At 35.6% G+C, this 22,313-nt stretch overlaps 3 protein-coding genes across 4 annotated transcripts in view; all 3 read left to right on the forward strand.

Moving 5' to 3' along the window:
- Positions 1-9,107, forward strand: part of LOC103129893 (uncharacterized) — a 9,645-nt gene extending 538 nt beyond the window's left edge. The window contains exons 2-9 of one of the 2 annotated variants that reach the window (XM_016665487.1): positions 3,057-3,365; positions 4,103-4,369; positions 5,085-5,336; positions 5,539-5,649; positions 7,283-7,345; positions 7,505-7,552; positions 7,652-7,720; positions 8,732-9,107. In XM_016665487.1, coding sequence (XP_016520973.1) covers positions 3,057-3,365; positions 4,103-4,369; positions 5,085-5,336; positions 5,539-5,649; positions 7,283-7,345; positions 7,505-7,552; positions 7,652-7,710 — 1,109 coding nt within the window. In that variant the 3' untranslated portion in view covers positions 7,711-7,720; positions 8,732-9,107. Of the gene's footprint in view, positions 1-3,056; positions 3,366-4,102; positions 4,370-5,084; positions 5,337-5,538; positions 5,650-7,282; positions 7,346-7,504; positions 7,553-7,651; positions 8,001-8,731 lie in introns of those variants that run through there. The other variant, XM_016665488.1, reaches the window with a different exon arrangement.
- A 1,035-nt stretch (positions 9,108-10,142) lies between these two features.
- On the forward strand, positions 10,143-15,363 carry LOC107834340 (Fc receptor-like protein 4). Its single transcript, XM_016665480.1, has 4 exons — positions 10,143-10,158; positions 10,953-11,207; positions 14,979-15,254; positions 15,332-15,363. Exons 1-4 carry the CDS (start codon positions 10,143-10,145, stop codon positions 15,361-15,363), a joined length of 579 nt encoding a protein of 192 aa, XP_016520966.1.
- Positions 15,364-16,208: 845 nt separating this feature from the next.
- LOC103129894 (high affinity immunoglobulin gamma Fc receptor I-like) lies at positions 16,209-20,417 on the forward strand. The gene is made up of 6 exons (XM_016665489.1): positions 16,209-16,460; positions 17,495-17,746; positions 17,931-18,047; positions 18,573-18,638; positions 19,708-19,755; positions 19,850-20,417. Exons 1-6 carry the CDS (start codon positions 16,247-16,249, stop codon positions 19,906-19,908), a joined length of 756 nt encoding a protein of 251 aa, XP_016520975.1. The 5' UTR covers positions 16,209-16,246; the 3' UTR covers positions 19,909-20,417.
- The last annotated feature ends 1,896 nt before the right edge of the window (positions 20,418-22,313 follow it).

The raw sequence follows: 22,313 nt of genomic DNA on the forward strand, positions 1-22,313 counted from the left end.
CTTTTTTTCTTTTTTTCTTTTTTTTTCTGATTTTATTTTAGTGCCCACATTTAATAAACATGTGAGTTTGGTTGTCGAGTCCCAAAACCAACAAGGTTTTTGTAACTCGACGACCAAACTGGCCTCATATCTTCAGTGGTGAGACGATCACTCTGACATGTGAGGTCCAGGGAGGAGAAACCACTGAGTGGACGTGTGAATGTAAGAGAGATCGGTCAATAATACACAGGACAAATTGTAAAGACTGGACTTTCATTGTCTCTGAGTCCAGCAGTGGAGACTACATGTGTCAGTGTAGAAGCAGAGATGACTCCAACACAGTGGAGTGAAGCCTTCACTCTGTCTGTATCAGGTGATTTGTGATTTGTTCTTAGAGTTGGTCTGCAGCAAACTGAACTGAACCACTGCGTTCTGATGCTCTACCAGCAGGGGGCGTCCAGGAGCACTTAAGCTTTTGCTGAAGATATAAAGATAGGACTTTCTTACAGTATAGTCTCTAGACATTTAGATAAAGATGTTATAAGTGACAAAATGAAAACTTCATTGACGAATCACAATTAAAAGAAATATAATACAGATTTACTACAATATCCCTCTAGAATATTCCAGTTAAATTCATGCATCTAATATAGATTCAGATGATAAGGATTCCAGACATAATATCTGTAAATTTAGGTTTTTTTGATTTTAAAATAGAACATGCTTTAATAGGATTATGTGGCCGATTTAGTCCATCTAAATGAGCCGTCAGTTGCAATACAGAGAGTAAGATTGTCCACAGACTGAGACTGATAAACTGTGTGTGTCGGCTCTCCATCCACACACACACCATCTACTTCATGAAACTAGTTGGGAAAAAAAATAATTCTGTGTTTTCCTCTGTCTCTTTTAGCACACACACACACACACACACACACGCACACACACACACACACACACACACACAGAGTGCACAGACGCTCAAAGTTAAGGTCAAAGGAAGTGACACACTAGGCTCTGCTTAGGGCGTAGCTGATAGAGGCCCACAAAAGGAATCAGAAGCTGTTGCTAGGGGCCATTTTGCTGTTTTAGCCTATAAGGTTGGCATAACAATGGACCAGCACTGCATTTAGTCTCAATAAATGGAATTAATAAATTACCAAATTAAAAACATATTTGCTCTGATCATTTGAACATTTCTCTATTTTATCCAAATGTTCATGTAATTTTAGATATAACCCAGTATTTATGATCTATTTTGTTGCACAAGAGTTTGAAACCAATCCTTAACTTATTTCTCATCTGCTACAGAAAGTCTGACTTCATTGTCATCTTGTTTTAGAGCCGCTCATTACTGATCTGCAGCCATTGATGCTTGAACTTTTTTCCTGATTGGATCATTGTTTCATATTGGTATAGGTGAAGCATATTTTAGTTATGTTATTAAGCACATGTTTGACCCAGGCATGTTTGTATGGTTTGTGTTTAACAAGCTGTGTGTTGTTGTGAAATTACATTTACAGGTTGGTTTGTTTGTAATTCTGCTAGTTTGATCAATCTATCTGCAATAACCAAAGTTTCCACAGTTTCTCATTTATAGCAAACATGATAGACAATCAGGTCCATTCTTTATGTTTCTACTTAGTTTCTCCAAATTAAATGCTGTTAAATGGAATGTTGATTAAATATGATTATGTTTATTATAATAGCAAGAGTCTTCCAGAAGTAATTTATATTCTGATGATTTACTTATTTTTCTCCATTTCAAACTCAACAGCTGATAAACCCACAGCCACACTGACAGCAATAGAAACAGTCATACCAGCAGGGGGCAGTGTTACACTGACCTGCCATGTGAAAGGATCTACTGGCTGGAAGTTTGACTGGTTCAGAAATGGACAACAATATCCTGCAGATGGATCCTCCAGAAACACAGAACCAGATGGAACCATCAGAGTCTCAGAGGGAGGAGAGTACAGCTGCAGAGGAGGAAGAGGAGGAAGAGGAGACCCAGTTTTTGAATCAGGAACCAGCAACAAGGTCACAATTTGGAGAACTGGTGAGTTCAGCTGTCAGGTCATTATTTGCATCACAACAGATGATCTTTAAGTCCTGAATTTGTTTGTCTCAGGAAATGTTTACTGTAATCTTTTAAACAAATACAAATCTTTAAAAAGCTCTTGGATGATTTGAGAGAAACATTGATCAAATTCACTCACTAAAGTTACAGAAAAGTTTCTGTATCTTCAAGAAGTGATTTTACTCACTTTAAGTGTGAAATTAAATATTCTGTTCTGGTAATTTGCTAACTATATAATTTTCCTATAGATCCCAATAAACCCAGTTTGGTTCTTCAACCCAACTGGTCTCAGATCTACAGTGGAGAGAAAGTCACTCTGAGATGTGAGATCCAGGGAGGAACTCAGTGGACGTATGAATGGAGACCAACCAATAGAAACTCTCCATCATCCAATGAATACAAGATCAACTCAGCTACTGAGTCCCACAGTGGAGAATACAGCTGTAGAGGAATCGGAGACTACAAGTTAACAGAGTGTAGTAACTCTGTCAGACTGACTGTGATATGTGAGTCAGACTGACCTCAACTCAACCTGAAAATGCTTTCAGGTTGAGTTTATTTTCCTTTTTGCAGGAACTAAATTAAACAAAACAAAATATTTTTTTTATGCAAAACTGGATTAAATTTGCAACCATGTACATGTATACTTTTAATAGTGTATTGATAGTTGATATTGATGCCCTTCAGAAAGTCCAGAGAAACCTTGATTAAAGTAAAAAATTGTTAACAGCTTATATCGACCAGTGCAACTACGAAGTTGAAATGAAACTTAAAATTTAAGAATACAATGTGAAGTTAGATTAAGTTTAAAATAATAATATAAAAAAAACAAGTAAAATAGTGTACCTAAAAGAAAAATTTCAACCAGAGGGAATCTTATTTTTTTGTACATTGATTTAAATACATGAGATAGAATAATAACCCTTAAAAGAATTACAATAAAATAATGAGAGATGATCAGGACAAATGTTTGACCCAGTTTCTAATCTCTCTCCAGCGTCTCCCCCTCAGCCTGTCCTCTCTGTGTCTCCATCATGGCTGAATCCTGGAGCCTCAGTGACTCTGAGCTGTGAGGGTTTGGAGCATCAACCAGCAGGATGGAGGTTCTTCTGGTATAAAGCTGTTCCTGATCCATCCAGTAGCTCCTACACCTCTGAGCTGCTTCCTGGCAGCACCGATGGTACTGAGCAGAACTCCTTCATCATTAATGGATCGACTCTCACAGCAGGATTTGTGTGCAGAGCAGGAAGAGGAGAACCAGAGTTTTACACCTATTACAGTAAACCAAAGTTTATCTGGTCTGCAGGTCAGTTTGTTTCTGTCTTTGCTCTCAATTAAAATAGCTTGAGGTTTTTATCCTGATCCAATATGTCTTTTATTTAAAAAAATGTTAAGATGTTGGAAATTAACATGACATTAGAAAAAAAAACATAAACTAATGGATCATTCATATTATAAGATAATAAGCACGAGTTACCCTGGATTCTGACTGTAATATTTGTATTTGTTTTATGTGCAACTTGAATAAAATGTGGTAAAAATTCACTTATGAAGATTTTTGAGAAAATCCACACAATAAATGTTAAAGTCAGATGGTTGAAGGTAAAATCAGCCAGTTGTTTTACAGCTGAATTAAAACATTGACCAGGAAAAGCTGTTAAACATTCACAGTTAAAATCCAATGTAAGCTTGTAAAAAAATGAAATAATTATTTCTGCTTTGGTAGTTTATTTCATTTGAAGTAAAGTAATAATAATAATTAATAATAAAACAAGCAACATACTGTATCTTAAAGAAATGTTTAAACCAGAGGGAGTTTTTTATTGTTTTGTACTTTCATTTAATATGTCATTCAACGTTCCCAATATGTCATCAAAGTACAAAATATTTACAAATATTTTGTACTTTGATGACATATTGGGAACATTTTAAAGCAGAAATAAAAGTTTACTGTAATTTCTATTACTATAGAAACAAACTATTTGTAATGAAACATTTCAAAGATGTTTCTTGTTCTCAGATGAAATCCTGTCTTGTTTCCAGATCCTCGTCCAGCAGCTTCTCTCTCAGTGAATCCTGACAGAGTTCAACACTTCAGATCTGAATCTGTGTCTTTGAGCTGTGAGGGAAACTCTGCTGAGTGGAGAGTGAAGAGGTTTACAGAAAGAGGAGAACTGTTAGACTGCTCCTATGGGGGGAGAATGAATGGATCTACATGCACCATTGAACCATTCTATTTTATTAATGAAGTGTTCTGGTGTGAGTCAAAATCTGGAGAGTTTAGCAATGCTGTCAACATCAGCGTACAGAGTAAGATGTGGTTTATTACTTGTTTTTCTTTCTTTAAACATTGAAAATATATGAAATATTGTAAATAAATATCATAGCATAGACTGAGGTTAAATCAAAATAATCTATTGTGTAGGATTTTTGTGTAATTTTTCTTCCATTATTGTATCAGATTGTTTATTTTTTATTTGTTTTGTTTTGCTCACTATTTAAAATCCATTCAGATTAAAATGTAAAACTGGTCACCCATTATTTAAATTGTACAGCAAACTCAAATAATCAGATTATGTAATTTTAAAGACTGTGTCACTTTTTAGCCTGAAGACATCATTCCAGGAAACATTTGTTTTTATGATTATGTTGTTTTTTTCCTCTATTGTCCTAATTGTTTTTCAAAAATTATCTTTAAACGGTGATTTATTTAGGTTTTATCCATATTAAGTTGTTTCATGAAGAAGCATAGATCTGACTGAGGTTTACCTTTCAAGATGAGGAGAACAAAGACTAGAGGATATGAGGAGATAAAGTGGAAGAAGATCACACTGATAAACTACTTTATCAGAAGTCAGAAGAAGATGGACGACCTTTTCTAGTAAAAAATAAAGACAACAATTTATCACTTTATTTTATCTTATCACACAGACCTTGCTGTCTACAAAAATGACATTACACTTTAAATTATTGACACAGCTTAAATAAATGTTCCTGAACTGAATTTTCTCTGATTGTTTTACAGATTATTATTATGATGGTATTATCCTAGTGAGTCCTGTTCATCCTGTGACTGAGGGAGATCCTGTTACTCTGAGCTGCAGAAATAAAACACAACAACTTCTCTCCAATGTGTTTTTCTATCATAATGATAAACTCATTCATAATGACAGCAGAGGGGAGCTGAAGATCTCTGCAGTGTCAAAGTCAGATGAAGGTTTCTACAAATGTCAACATTCAGGAAAAGATTCACCAAGGAGCTGGATGTCTGTTAGAGGTGAGGAGGAGGAAAATGTTTGATTCATTTTATTCATTATAACAGTTTAAATGTTAGAGAAAAGCAAGATGAGCACTGAGGATGTTTGTGTTGCTCATGTTTGTAAGTATTTAGTATGAAGTCAGTTTTTTCTTCAAACAGAAAATGTCACACAATCTGCATATCAAAATATTTCTTCCTTGTTGATGTTTCTTGTTTTCAGTATCCAGTCCTGCCAGCTTTTTATTTCTTAAGCTGTTGATCATCGGACCAGCTGTTAGAATCGTTCTCGTTTTCCTCCTGCTCTTGTTCTTGAGCTGCAGACGGAACAACGGTGAGACATTTTTTCTGTTCATATTAGATCTGATTGTTCATTTTAAAAAAATCTTTATTGTAGATGAACTATGACATTATAGCACAAAATCCAGGCTTAAGATAAATAATGCAAACACTTGTCTTTCTCTTATTTATTGTGCATCATTACATTTGTTTTTCTTTTTATTCCTATAAGAAATTATTAGCAGTTTTCCTGCATATGTATATGTCATATTTTAGACAGATGTCAGAACGTCTTCTCTATGCAACATAAAAATAAAACCTCCATTTACAAGTGACCTAAAAAATAAGATGAAAAGAAAAAGTAAAAAAAAAANAAAAAAAAATCAACAAAACGTGTTCAAATTAATGACCCAACAACAATAATAATCTCAGTGATTGTTGTCTACAAGGTGTTGCACAATTCTGTGCGTTTCGCTTCCATTATCAAAATAAGTAGCAGAGCAGGAGTTTAAAATTAACTAATCAACCACCGCTGTGTTCAGGGAGCGTTTATTAATGATCGCAAAATAAATATCAAGCCTGAAAACCTGATATCGTAACGGACTGAATGTTATGTTTTTAAAGTAATCCCTGCTCGGTTTGAGGAGCGCAGACGGTTGCCACGGCAACTGTGTACTTAAATGACAAAGACAGACAGAGAGTGAAAAGGTGTGAGTGGTTTAGAGTTGATCACCTGTTCGGGTTGTTTTACCTTTGTTTACCTTTGCTGTGGTACATCACAGCCGCTGAACGTTCAATAAACGACAAACTTGGACTAATCATCTTGTTCTTTGTGAGTATCACGTCATTCACGACATCAAACACAGTAAATGTGTTTCATTATGTATTTAGCAAACAAATATCTTCTACCGCGATAATTATGTGAAATTAAATTAATTGTCTAATTTAAAAAAAAAATAGTTTGTGCTCGCTGGCATCTCGCTTTGAGCTCAGTGTCTGAGGCTTTTTCTCTATCAAGCTCATTTTTTTTGCCTCTTATTTAGTGAAAATATCAATGTTGATGAGACTTTATCCAAAATAATAACCTTTTTTAACCTTTATAGCTAAACTGTTGAAAATGAGGAGCTAACATTCACAAATGACATTGAAATAAAATCCAGTCCAACATCTGGTTTGAGGTGATTCCTCTGGAACCTGTTGGAGGAAAAATATCCCAACTTCAGAAGATGTGCTTTTAACCTAACAGATCTCTGTGGTTCCTCCTGTCAGTATGAGAGTCAGGGTGAGGAGGCGCCATGTTAGGAAGACGAAGTGGAAGCTGCAGGTTCTTCAGAAAAATCAGGTCATGATGCTAGGCCACTCTATCTGGACACAGGATCAATAAAACCAGTTTAAAAGCTAAAATGAATGGTTATATGCCAGACATGGAAAACTGGGATGCACTCCATGCCATGATGTTCAAAATTAGGTCTCATGACATATCAAGGTGTCAACATTGCAGCCAGTGGGCTGAGGGAAATACAGCTCTATTTTGTAGCAATTCAAGAGCTACCCAGCTTTTAATGCTTCGCAAAAAAGTAATGAGCACAGAACCCCCAAAAATGTAAAACTACTTTCACCCCTGGTTGTTTCTGTGCTGTTTAATTATAGAGAATCACTAACTAATCTATAAACCTGATATGTTTCAGTAGCAGATGGACCCAGTGATGCGACATACACCCAGATTGAACTGAGAGACTTCGGGAAACACTGTGAGTTCTTTGTAGTGAAATATGTCTTTATGTCTTCACGCTGCAGCTGATTTCAGGTCAGATTATCATCTGTCCTGACCAACTGCATCCTAACACTGGACAACAGCAGAAACTGATAAATCAGATATCACTGTATCTTTACTCTGTTTTCTGTTTCAGACTCAACTCCAATGTATGCTAACATCAATTATCAGAAAAAGGATAAAGGTAAAGATATAGTCTCCTTCTATCACTCTTTTTGCTAATATGTCTTATGTTTCACACACAGTGTATATAAGAATTAATAATCAACCTCTTCATTTACAGGAAGGCAAAGTCCTGCAGCAACAGATGCAGATGCAGTTTATTCTGAAATCAGAACATGAGCAGCTTTGGGTAACAACTATAACATGTAGCTTCACATTTTACTGGTTTATTATGGGATTTAAGTTAATCTCATAAGAACATTCTTAAATCCTTTATTTTCTTACATATTTCATGTGTTGAACATTTTTGAAAAGTCTGTAACTGTTAGAAAACAAACATTTTACAAAAAAATCCTGTTAGCAATGCTGAAAAAAATGTTTTTCAGAAATTATTAGTCATGTGTACAGGAGCTATGATGAAGTTTGAATACATTAAATATTTTTGTATATGTTTTATGGTTTATTTTACAAATGCATACTATGTTTTACAGTTTTACAATATCTCCCACTCCTAGTATTTTTTAAACCATTCTATAATTCATATATTTTTGTTTTAGTTATTTTTATTTGTTTTCATGTTGCATTTATAAAATATTCTGATTACAGATTGACTTTGTTTATTCAGAACAAAGTCAATGCAGGCAAATAATCCACAACTTTTTATCTAATAATTAAAAGCTGCCAGAAATGCTGAACTTTTGCCACAATGTACAGATTTCTGCTCGCTAAATGTGTTCATTTATGACTGATTTTCATTATTTTATGCCTTTTTTTAATCATTTTCTTACATGTTGGATTCATGTTAATGTGTATTTAAAGACATAATGTTGAATAAAAAAAATACAAAAAAATGTAATGTCTAGTAGTTAATCAAAAATCTCGTATGTAGAGGTCGCGACCCCCCACTGTGAAGACTTTATTTCTTCACTGTCATCTCCAATAGAGCATAATTATCATAGTGAAGGAGCCTGACATGAATGCAACAATTTTGTTTGTGAGAAAATTTGAAAGTTATGTTTTATTTTCCACCTTCTAACAGTTTGTTGCTTTCTGATGGACTATCACAGAAAATCCTAATGAGATTCACCTTTTTCTAGTTGTTGTCTTTTTCAGTATTCTGAGGTGTTTGTGTGTTTTTTCAAGAGTGTGTCATCCTTGTCTAAGAGGATCTTTGTTTGAGACCACTGGGTCACCTGCCCAGGTATTTTCCGTCGGCCTCATCAAGGTTCAGAGAGTTTAAGCAGCTGCAGAGCCTTCACTTATTGCTGCTAGTCTTTAGATGTGTCTCTGCTCTGCTTGTTTCCTCCATGGTTTCTGGTATTGATGGTGAAACAGAGGCTTCCTGAAGCAATGAACCACTTTGAGATGGTCGCTCCGAAAATGGCCTGTTGCTTCCAAGAGTTTGATACTCTGAAATAGCGACATCTGGTGGTTGTTTTCATGTACAACATGTGACGTGGATAAAATTGATAACTTAATTTAAATCATGAGTTTGGTATGTTTTCATTCATACCATTTTCATTAAAGCTCACAGCTTTTGTTCTCTAACAAAAGCTGTGATTTTGTAGTTTATGTAAAATTGAAACGAGGATGTTACAATAAACACGAGCTTTTTCTTTAAACAGTGACCTTATTCTGTTGGACTGTAAATATCACTATTAGTCCATGAATCTTATTATCCAAGAACCTATAACTTTATTCTATGATGTCACAACAGTGATTCATATAAGACGAGGATTGGAGCAACAGTCAAAGATTTTCATTTTTTTTTAAAAAATCATAATTTCCACTCTTTTTGACTTCAGTCAAAAAGAGTGGCTCACTACCTCTGCAGCTTTAGAGAAGACCTGCTCGCATGAAACTACTCTCACACAAATTTTTAAATACACTCAACATCACATATAGTCATAGTACTCTGGTGCCCACTGGGAATAAAACTCTATTCAAACTCTGGCTGGTCTCTGTCTCCCTGGGTTCTGACTCACTGGCTCCCCCTTGTGGTAGAACCTGTTGGTAAGGCTCTAAGCCGCATTAGCTCGGTGCTTACATGCACACTAAGAGAGTCAAATGGAAAACCTCACATTAAGGCAGCATGTTTACTGTTTTGATAACCAAACAAAATACATCATATATGCCATATATTGACTTTAAGTTTTTTAATACATTTTTAATAAATGTGACGTGAAGAGCAAATGTTTATTCATTTTCACATGACCATGTCCTTCACTTGCTGCATGTTTTTTAGAACTTCTTTTTTAAGATCTTTGTCTTTCCTGTTTCACCACCACAGTGTTTCTAAACTCTCCTCTGTTTTTTCACATCTGTTTGTTTAGGTTTTGAGTGAAATCATTATTGCCATGAACTTCTGTTTAGATACAAGGAGGAAATTAAAATTCACCTGCCAGTTTGTTCGCATGCACAGGCAACCAAACACTGCACCAAATAAACAATTTAACACTAATTCACTAATCTGCAGCTGCCCTGGTGAGGTGCATACAGATTAATATACAATACCAAGAAGGAAAGGACTGTTGCACTGGACTCTTTACAGCAATGTCTCCAGTTTATTTCCTGTTTATGAGAGAGCACCTCTCGTTAGTAGTGAACTCTAAATGCCACAGAAACCAAGTGAAGTTATGTCAGTGTTTCATGAGATGTGATACATTCTGAGATAAAACATCGATCCTGTTTGCCACAGTTCTGTTCGTCTACAGACACTGAAGGAGACTTGTCTCTTCCTGTCTGGAAGCCAGGGTGGGGATCACCACAGCTTCTGTGCTGAGCTTATTGTGTAAGTAGACATCTTTCTGTGTTTGAATAATTACAAATAAAAAAATACTTGAAAGGACAGGAGAGGTTTTTTTTTTTTAAATTAGCATCAGAACTGTCTCTTGTGCTTCTTTCCTGTTGTTGTAGATTGCTTCCTGCTACATTTGACCATTTGTTCATCGTATATCTTCTGAACTTTGTGTAAGTCAAGATTAAATTAGCAGAAAAAACAGTAAGAACTTTTGATCAGCAGCCAAATTTGTTGCAGTATTTTGAAATGAAGTTTGATTTCCATGAGACAATGATTGACTGAAACTTTTGATCTAATCCTCATGAGAACTAATACGTCCTTTTTGTTAACTTTAAATAAATATATCCATTTGTTAAACAGAACAACAGCTTCAGTGTTAAATGTGAGGGTGGGGCTCTTTTGTTTTCTTTTGTTTTATTTGAACTTCTGAAATGTTTCTACTTTTAAAAAACATGCTAACCCTTTATTTCAGTGCTTCACACACCCCTCTGCTGTGGACAAACTCAATGTAACTCCACCTGATTCTTCCTCTCAGAAACAACATCTGCTTTACTTCTGCATCAAGAATTTACATTCATGGTGAACTAGACAAGAAATCGGCTAAATGTTGTTTCTGTTGTAGATGCTGTGCTGACTGTTGAGCCCAACTGGTCGACTTTTTATTCTGGGGAGTTTGTTACTTTCACCTGTGACAGGAATGAAGCAGAAGCCACTGACTGGGAATATCGGCTGAACAGGGATAATGAACCATATCTGTCCATCAACCCAGATAAAAGCATCACACTTGAACCTCTGCAGCATAGTGGTGAATTTCAGTGCTGTGGACGCAGGAGGAGCTCAAATAAAACAAAGTGCAGTAATACCGTCACTGTTTCAGGTAAGCCTCAAATAATTTAAAGCATAACTACATTAAATCTGTCAGCTGTGACGAAATATACAGTATAAATATGCTTATTCAACCTTATTTTATGACAATTTGGCTTTTTTTTTTCTTCCCTCAAGAATGAGGGAAGAGGGGAGCGGGAGATCGAGAGGCGGATTGCGGCAGCGTCTGCCGTGAAGCGGGCGCTGTGCCGGTCCGTCGTGGTGAAGAGAGAGCTGAGTGAAAAAGCGAAGCTCTGGATTTACCGGTCGATCTACGTTCCCACCCTCATCTATGGTCATGATCTTTGGGTCATGACCGAAAGAACGAGATCATGTATACAAGATCACTTATACAAGCGGCTGAAATGGGTTTCCTCCACAGGGTGGCTGGGCTATCCCTTGGAGATAGGGAGGACAAACCATACATCTAAGAGATCTGAAATTTGGTATGTATGTAGTATGGGGAACAAATACGTACAAATGGGACAAAAAATGACAATTACTTATTTATTTAACAAATTGTTATTTATTTCACTCATTTTTTTCATTTATTGATTTATTTTACTCATGTTTTTACTTATTTCACCCCTTTATTTATTTATTTAATTTTGGCTGAAATGGCTCTCCATACTCGGTAGCATGACAATGAGGCTTTTAAACAGTAAATGCGCTGCAGTTTCTTTTAACTTCCACCTGGTGGTAGCAAAGAACATTTTAAACATTAACTCATGTTCAGGAAGCTTGGTGTAGATAATATATTATTAGTAATTTTGAACACATATCAACTACTAACTTTGATAAAATCAGGTAATTTTTTACATCAACTTTCCTGTTTTTCCATTTTTATATTTGTAATGAGGAAGCAAAATTAATGTCACTGAGGATTATGAACTACCACTAGGCCACATGTTTCTGGTTATGGCAAAAATTTTTTTACTAGATTTGACAAATTTTTATGACATTTGGAAATGTTCTGTAGTCAATTTTGAGTTTTTTATACTTGTATGTCATAAGTGAGCCTTTTTCTAATATAGTGAAGAACACACTTCTCTACTGTAGACAAGCTAAAGGCAAAATCAAGACTATGGACCAATGAGAATCAACCAACATGATGTACAGTTTGCTCTAATAAACTGCAGCTCTTCTCATGGTGACTCAAACGCTCTGTAATAAAAATGAAGGGATTCTCACACCATTCATTATTTGAAACACAATTCTGTTTGGCGATCCACAAACGTTTTGGCTCTTTGCTGATAAGCCTTTGCTCGTATGGACCAGGAAATGAAGAGTAACATGCTAGAGTTCGGCTTCATCTGCATGTTTTACATGATAATATTGCAGACATTTTTTATTTATTTATTTATTTTTGCCTCTGTCTCAAAACCTGAAACTACTGAATGAAAAAAAATAGAAGTTATTTTCAAACTAACACTTTTTGTATGTTTTTTTTTTTTTTTACTAAATTTAAAACTACATCACATCCTTCACAATGTTTCTGATCTCTTGTTTGCCTCCACCCACCTAAGATCTTATTTTAATGTGACAGGTGAGATCATTCTGTCACTTGTTTTAAGACATTAAGAGGAATGGTTAAAAATAACCAACCTCTTGGTTGTCACGCACTCGAAACCAAATGCTGTTTTCACACAAAACAACTGTTTCTTCATTTAAATACTTTCAAAACTGTTATTGTTGCATTTCATTTTTCATAATTTTTACTTGAATAACAGAAGCATCAATAATTGATGCTTTTGAATTGAATTTTCTTTCAAATGTTGTCTTATTAGTTTGTGCACAACATCACACTGACCTTGTTGTTGACCTGACTTATTTTAGCCTGACTTCTCATCAGTGAACAGGAAAAGGCCCTGCAGTTTGTAGCAGAAACAAAGTTCACAGTGACGTCAGTGTTAGTAAATGAAGACATTATGATCTCAGTCTGAGATGAATCATAGACTCTGTTTCCTGCTCTTCTCTTTTTCTACAGATGCTGCGTTTGCATCGTGTCACTTCACTGAAGAAACGTTTGACTGAAGCAGAAAAGCTGCCTGGAAGCCAAGATGGAGAAAACCTTGGATCCTTTGCTGGGCTTATTGTGTAAGTAAATCACTTTCTGTGTTTCAATGGTCTGCGACAGACTGGCGACCTGTCCAGGATGTACCCCGCCTCTCGCCCGGAACGTTAGCTGGAGATAGGCACCAGCACCCCTCCCGACCCCACTGAGGGACAAGGGTGTTCAGAAAATGGATGGATGGATGGATGTTTCAATGGTGCAAATCAAGGAAAATAATATTTTAGTTGAAAAATGAGCTTCAGAAACATCTCTTGTGTTTGTTTCCTGCTGTCATTGTTTTCTTCATTCTGTAAGTATTTGACAACCTGATTATAATCTAATCTAATAAATTACTAACATTGACCGATGACAGAGACGATCAAATCTAACTCTGCTGATAAGAACATAAAAAGTATAAAGACATTATCACATTATAATTGAACCTTCTGGTTCAATTATAACCAGAAGGTTATAATTGAACCTTCTGGTTCAATTATAATGAACCAAATTATAATTTGCCTATAACCAAATTATAATTTGTGAGTTATAGGCCACAATGAGTTATATTGTGGCCTATAACTCACAATTCAACCTTCTATTGTAAATTACAAGTCGAGTGAATTTGGTTGAATTTGATGTAAATCTGGGAATATTTAGTTATCAGAGTGTCAAGTTTCTGAAGTGCAACTTAAACTCATCAGTCAGAAAAAATATTTATAATAATGATAGCTGCAACCTTTAAAGTTATTTTAATCAAAACAGTAAAATGAATCCATAAATGAATCATATGTATTTTAACAAAATAATACAATTGTTAAATAGAACAACAAAGTCTGTGCTAAATGTAAGTGTGGCATTGTGTTTTTAAATATTTATAATGTTAACAAGGTTTCAACCTTTATTTCAGTGCTGATCTCACTTTTCTGCTGTGGACAAAGTCAGGGTAAGATCAACTTTTAATATGTATTTTAAAGATTTATTCTCTCATGAACAGCCTCGGCTTTATTCCTGTATTTCACGTCTCACTTTGTTTTTAGCTTTTTTCTTTTTAGTTTGTTTTATCAGTGTTTGTTAACTAGAAAAGAAATTAGTTAAATGTTGGTTCTGTTGTAGATGCTGTGCTGACTACTGAGCCCAACTGGTCGACTTTTTATTCTGGAGAGTTTGTTACCTTTAGATGTGACATGAATGAAGGAGAAAACAGGCTCATGTAAAAATGACATTTTTAGAGATTTCATTTTTTAATGAGTAAATAAATATATTCAGTCATATTATACTATGAACATATATTTACTTTCTGGCAGAAACATGGCAACATGATTTCAAGTCTTTTGTTGTAAGATGGGCCTATTTTTGTTTCCATCAACAGCAGACAGACCCACGGCCACATTGGCAGCAGGTTCAACAACCATACCAGAAGGGGGCAGTGTGACACTGAGCTGCTCAGTGGAGCCCTCTGCTGGATGGAAATTCAGATGGTTCAGACGGACCATAAACACACCTGAAGCTGAAATCACAACAAATAATATAGAAAACAGAAATATCACTGTGACACAAGAAGGAATCTACAGGTGTGAAGGAGTGAGAGGAAATCCTGCCTTCATCAGTCATCTAAGCAATGAGGTCACCATTGAGATAATCTGTGAGTTCTTTCTTAAAAACTGTTAGAAATCCAATCTGTGAAATCATTTTTTTTCTGATTTTCTGTTTCTGCTCACATTTGATAAACAGTTTCCAACAAGGTTGTTGTGACTCGACAACCAAACAGTTCTCATGTCTTCAGTGGTGAGACGATCACTCTGACATGTGGGGTCCAGGGAGGAGAAACCACTGAGTGGAAGTGTGACTGGAAGAGAGATGGATCACTTATACACAAGACAAACAGTAAAGACTGGACTTTCATTGTCTCTAAGGCAAGAAGTCGAAACTACATGTGTCGGTGTATAAAGAGAGATGACTGGTTTTCTTCAACACAGTGGAGTGAAGCCGTCACTCTGTCTGTATCAGGTGAGTCATGTTTTGTTCTTAGAGTTGGTCTGCAGCAAACTGAACTGAATCACTGCTTTCTGCTGCTCTACCAGCAGGGGGCGTCCAGGAGCGCTTAAACTTTTGCTGAAGATTGAAAGATAAAAGTCTCTTTCAGTATAGATATTTAGATAAAGATGTTATAAGTGACATAAATGAAAACTTTATTTATGAAACACATTTAAAGGCAACTTAAACCACAGATAGATTTATTTTTTCTAAAATATCCATCTAGAATATTCAAATTAAATTCATATGATTTAATGCATGTAAGATAGATTCAGATAACGAAAACAATCCATCCGTCCATTTTCTTACATCCTAATCCCATCGGGGTCAGAAGGAGTGCTGGTGCCCATCTGCAGCTGTCAATGGGCGAGAGGTGGGGTCACCCTGGACAGGTCGCCAGTCCATCACAGGGCAACACAGAGACAGACAGGACAAACAAACATGCACGCACACACACACACACACACACTCACACCGAAGGAGAATTTAGAGTAAACAGTTAACTTGACAGTCATGTTTTTGGACTTGGGGAGGAACCCAGAGTACCCAGAGAGAACCCACACATGCACAGGCAAGGCAGCAGTGCTACCAACTGTGCCACTGTGCAGCCCTGATGCAGACAATTTCATTAGGGTTGCACAGATCTTATTATAGTAACAGATGTAACAACATCTGTACATTTTGCTTTGTTTGGTCATAACATAGGAATATATGGCTGATTTAGTCCATCTAAATAAGCTGTCAGTGGTAAGAGGGAGTAATATTATTTTTACTTTATGGTTAAAGGCTCCAGAAAGCAGATCAATGATACTTGGAGTTATTGTGTAAAACAAATGGCAACACTGGTTATAAATGTAGTTTTCTAACTTCTTATTTTAAACTCAACAGATAAACCAAAAGCTGAACTCAGTTCTGACGCCTCAAAGATGCCAGTAGGAGGAAGAGTACTTCTGACCTGTTCAGTGATGTCATCATCATCATCCTCCTCCTCCTCTGATTGGAAATATGACTGGTACAAAGAACAAAACTCCTCTAAACCTCTGACCTCACAAGATGCTGATTTCCCCTCTAATGGACAAATGAGCGTCTCAGAGGAAGGACTGTACTGGTGCAGAGGAGGAAGAGGAGAACCAGTTTACTACACAGACTACAGTGATCCAATTAGCATCAAGACAAACTGTAAGCTGAGCAAAACCTTTCCTCTGAGTTAATGAGATCACAGTATTAGATCATGTTAGCTATTAATAACTAAAATTAAAAACCATGAACAGCCACGCAGCATTTAAATAGCTTCAACAAATTAACATAAAAGAAGAAATATACATTTATGATTATTTTTTTCTCTGTTGTCCAAATTCTTTCTCCAATACTTCTTTAAACTGTGATTTAATGAGGCTTTCTCCATATTGTTTAAGTCATTTCCTGAAGAAGCTGATCTGACTGAGGTTTACCTTTCAAACTGAGGAGAACAAAGACTAAACAATGTGAGGAGATAAAGTGGAAGAAGATCAGAAAGATAAACTGATTTATCATATCAGAAGGAGATGGATGATCTTTTCTAGTAAAAATAAAGAAAAGACTCCATTCATACATAATTTCTAACCCATCGATCCATTCATTAAGTTTCCTTGCATGTTCATTCATTTGAAGAGACGTGTGTGTAGAGTTCATTGAAGTATTTTACAATAATTACAAGTAACAGTAATAACCACTTTTTCATTGACAATACTTTATTGGAGTTTGATTCTGATTAATGGAATCAAACATAAAACTGACTTAGAAATACAACTGAGCTAAAAATGATTCCAACCTCTGACAGTTTTATATCATCAATCAACCTTGAATAGTTGATTCATCACAACAAAGTGCAATGTTAAAGTAGCATACATTTTCATGATAATATTTAATTTGGATCTATGGTTAATGATTATAACAAGTGGAAATTTTCACATATTCACTGTGTTTTATCTTTGGAGAGGAGCTCCATATTTAGCTCTCTCTATAGATTCTCTCTCTCATTCAGGTTAAGTCTGGCTTGACCACAATAAAACCTTTATCCCAATAATTTATTGCAAAACAACTGTTAGAAGAATTTATCAGTTTGATCACACAGACTCTGTTGTCTACAAAAAATGACGTTACACTTTGCACTTTAAATTACTGACACAGCTTAAAGAGAAGTTCTTGATCTGAATATCCTGATTGTTTTACAGATGATGATTATGATGGTATTATCCTAGTGAGTCCTGTTCATCCTGTGACTGAAGGAGATCCTGTTACTCTGAGCTGCAGAGATAAAGAACAACAACTTCTCTCCAATGTGTTTTTCTATCATAATGATAAACTCATCCATAATGACAGCAGAGGGGAGCTGAAGATCTCTGCAGTGTCAAAGTCAGATGAAGGTTTCTACAAATGTCAACATTCAGGAAAAGAGTCACCAAGGAGCTGGATGTCTGTTAGAGGTGAGGAGGAGGAAAATGTTTGATGGATTTTATTCATTAAAAACATTGAAATGTGAGAGAGAAACAAGATGAAACTGATTATGTTTGTCAGTATTTTAGCATAAAGTCACTTTTTCTTCAACAGAAAATGTCATATAATCTGCAGATCAAAATATTTCTTCCTTGTTATGTTTCTAATTTCCAGTAACTGTATCCAGTCCTGCCAGCTCTTCATTTCCTGTGCTGTTGATCATCGGACCAGTTGTTGGAATCGTTCTCATTTTCCTCCTGCTCTTGTTCTTTTGCTGCAGACGGAACAACGGTGAGACATTCTTTTCTGTTCATACAAGATCTGATTGTTCACTTTTAAAAATCATTGTTATAGATGTACTGTGATGCTATAGCACGAAATCCAGGCTTAATTTAAATAATGCGAACACATGTCTTTCTCATACTTATTGTGCATCATAACATTTGTCTTTCCTTTTAAACCTGTCAGAAATAATTGTCAGTCTTTCTGTATATCAGTGTACGTGTAAAATTTTAGACAGAAGTCAGAATGTCTCCTCTATGCAACGTAACAAAAAGAAAACCTTAATTTAAATGAGATCTAAACAAGTGACTGAAAAAACAAGATGAAAAGATAAAGTCAAAATGTATTTTCTAATATTCTAATTACTTCACATATTTAAACTTTAAAAAGCTTTTGACTGTTTTCTGTCGGTGCTGCTCATCTCTGTGACTCACTGAATTTTTCTACAACAGTAGGAAATGGTAAGGCTTAAAATGTGATTTCTGAGTTATTTAATTCTTGTCAAGATCTCTAACTAATCTGTAAACCTTTCAGTTGTAGATGAACCCGGAGCTCCTCCTGCATACTCCCAGATTGAGCTGAGAAACTTCAGGGAAGACTGTGAGTTCTTTGTAGTGAAACCAAGGGCGTAGATCCCATCTCATTATTGGGAGCTTGGGGGGAATAAACAGGGAAATTTCTTAAGAGCAGCTTTGGGGGGGTCGGCAAAGTTCCACTGAAATGTAAAGTAAAATGTGGTTTAAAAAGATTTTAAACCACATTCAAGCTGCAGGACCAAAAATGACTAGTAATGCACATCAAACATGTTTTATTCTCAGTAAGCAGCCTGCTGAGAAATAAATCTAAAATTCAAATGTTGCTTCTGTTCAAGTTTTGTTCAGTCTGACTGATCTAATCTCTGCTACACCTTTACAAAAATGTAAGGTTCGAAATAAAAACAAGTTTTAATTAGTATCTCCTCTTAATAAAATTCCTCATAATCATGGATTTATTGTAAGTTGTGGGCTATTTAAATTATAACTTAAGTTGCTGTATTTTAAAGCCTTTTTTTAGTTGTGCCATGTCCTGGATGGCTGAGAACAAACAAGTAGAGAAATGAATGTCTAGGAAGTATCATAACTTAAATGTAACACTTAAAGCATCAGGGTTTATATAGAAAAATATTCAGATTTTATTTTGGGGATTAAAAGGCTCTACGTTGAAGACGGTGAGAAATAAAGGCAGTTTTCAGTTTTTTCTATCTGTTCTCTCTTCTGTTGGCCATTCCTCAGCCCCTCCCTCCGGTTTCAAACTCTTCTAATTAACGTAAAAGTTAAAGAGTTAAATATGAATGAGATGTTTGCTACCTTTGACAAAAAAGCTTCAGTCTATCAAAGCAATGTAGTCAGCTTAGTTTTTTTTTTTTAGGGGGAGGGGGGATTCTAGATTTTCCAACATTGGGAGGTCCGGACGCCCCCAACCCCCCCCCAGGATTTACGCCCATTAGTGAAATATGCGTATTTATGTCTTTGGAAATATGTCTTCATGTCTTTACTCTGCAGCTGATTTCAGGTCAACATGGAGGTCAGATTATCATCTGTCCTGACCAACTACATACTAACACTGGACAAGAGCAGAAACTGATAAATCAGATATCACTGTGTCTTTACTCTGATGTTTTCTGTTTCAGTCTCAACTCCAACATATGGTAATATCAATTATCAGAAGAATAAGAAAGGTAAAGATATAGTCTGTATTTATCCTTCTTTTTGCTAATATGTCTCTCTCTGGTTGAGTATATAAGAATTAATAATCAGCCTCTTCATTCACAGGAATGAGAAGTCCTGCAGCAACAGATGCAGATGCAGTTTATTCTGAAATCACAACATGAGCAGCTTTGGGTAACAATGATACCATGTAGTTTCACATTATTGGTTTATTATGGGATTTATTACATGAGGTAATCTCACAACAACATTCTTAAATCCTTTATTTTCTTACATATTTCATGTGTTGAACATTTCAAAAGTCTGTAAAGAGGACTGTGTTAGGCAACAAACATTTTCTGAAAAATACTGAAAAAAACAAACTGAAGAAATTGTTAGTCATGTGTACGGATGCCATGATGAAGTTTGAATACATTACATAATTTTGTATGCTTTTGTTATGGTTTGTTTTAGGAGTGCATAATAAGTAAGTTGTTCCTGAAACTAGCCTATGTTGATCCCTCCTTTTTTATTTTTTTCCTCCGCTCTTCCATTAGCTGTTTCTTTACAACTCCTCGGTGGACGTGAACTGAGTGCTTTGGCTTATTTTAAAGTAAAATATTTTTCTGAACTAAGTAAAAAAGCCTGACACAGAATGTGTTCACAAAGTTGTGCAAACTCATTAAAATGTAAGAAATATTTTTCAGTTAAATTTCACTTCCAAAGGTTTGTTTTTACAATAATGAAAATATCATGTTACAGTTTTTTCAATATCTCCCTTTTTTTTTTTTTAGAATTTTATCATTTATATATTTTTGTTTTAATTATTCAATTAGTTATTGCATTCATAAAATATTCTGGTACTGTTTAATTAGTCACCGTGCATTTATTCAAAACAAAGTCAATGCAGGCAAATAATAAAAAGCTGCCAGAAATGCTGAACTTTTGCCACAATGTACAGATTTTTGCTTGCAGAATGTGTTCATTTCTGACTGATTTGAATTATTTTGTGCCTCTTTTTAAATCAATTTCTTACATATTGGATTCATGTTAATGTGTATTTGAAGACATGATGTTGAATAAAAAAACCCCCAAAAAAAACCACCAAAAATATTTAACATTTAGTTGTAAATCAAAAATCTCGTATGTAGAGGTCGCGACCCCTATGTTGAAGTCTTTATTTCTACACTGTCACCTCTAATAGAGCATAATCATCATAGTGAAGGGGTCTGTCATGAATGTAATAATTTTATTTATGAGAAAATTTGAAAGTTATGTTTTATTTTCCACTCTGTAACAGTTACGTACTGCTTTTTGATGGACTGTCACAGAAAATCCCAAAGAGATGCAGCTTTTTCTAGTTGTAGTCTTTTTTGGGGATTCTGTGTTTTTCGAGAGTGTGTCATCCTTGTCTAAGAGGATCTTTGTTTGAGACCGGTGGGTCACCTGCACAGGTGTTTTCCATGGGCCTCATCAAGGTACTGATAATGTAAGGAACTGCAGATCCTTCACTTGTTGCTGGTATGAATACTCTGAAATAGTGACATCTGGTGGCTATTTTAATGTACTACAGTTTACGTGGATAAAATTGATAACTTCATTTAACTCGTGAGGGTTCATTAAAGCTCATGTTCTCCAACAAAGCCTGTGTTTTTGTAGTTTACGTAAAATTGAAAGGATGTTACAATAAAGCTTTTTTTTTAAAACAGTGACACATTGTTCTGTTGGACTGTAAATTATTCCATTAATTATTATTTTCTTTCTATTACTATCTGAGAACTTATAGCTTTATGATAGAAGAGGCTTTGAGCAACATTCAAAGATTTTTATTCAAAAAAGGAAAAAGAAAGAAAAAATATCAGTTTTTGGCTTCAGTCTGCTCCTCTTCTGGCTCACTACCTCTCCAGCTTGCATGACACTAGTCTCACACAAAGTTTTAAATACACTCAAGTCATAGTACTCTGTTGCTCCCGCTGATGATAAAGTTTTCTATTCAAACAACTGGTCTCTGTCTCTCTGGGTTCTGACTCACTGGCTCCCCCTTGTGGTAGAACCTGTTGGTGTGGCTCTAAGCCACATTAGCTCAGTGCTTACATGCACAAGAGAGTCAAGTGGAAAACCTCACATTAAGGGAGCATGTTTACTGTTTTTATAACCAATAAATAAATAAATTAGATATGCAATATGTTGACTTGAAGCTTTCTATGCACTTCAATCGAGAGAGATCAGACAGAGATCTGCATGCATGCATGAATTAAAGTCCTTTGGCTCGCCAGGGCCTGAGACTGGTGGTGAAGGTCGATGGAAGGTGGGTGCCTGAAGAGCTGGAGAGTGGAGGTGGAGAAAGGGTGGCGCAGAAAATGTTTGGAAACCACTGGGGGGGCGCAGAAGAAAAAGTTTGGGAACCACTGGATTGACTGATGGATGCATCCCAGACTTAAAGTCAATATATTTTATAAAATGTTCATTTACCTGCAGCTGATACCTTAACCCAGTGATTCCCAAACTTTTTCTTCTGCGCCCCCCCCCAGTGGGTTCCAAACATTTTACCCCCATATGGATTACAAATGGCTGTCTGGTTGAAACGACG

The sequence above is a fragment of the Poecilia formosa genome, unplaced genomic scaffold (genome assembly GCF_000485575.1).
Source record: "Poecilia formosa unplaced genomic scaffold, Poecilia_formosa-5.1.2 Scaffold589, whole genome shotgun sequence".
NCBI classification, from domain to species: Eukaryota; Metazoa; Chordata; class Actinopteri; order Cyprinodontiformes; family Poeciliidae; genus Poecilia; species Poecilia formosa.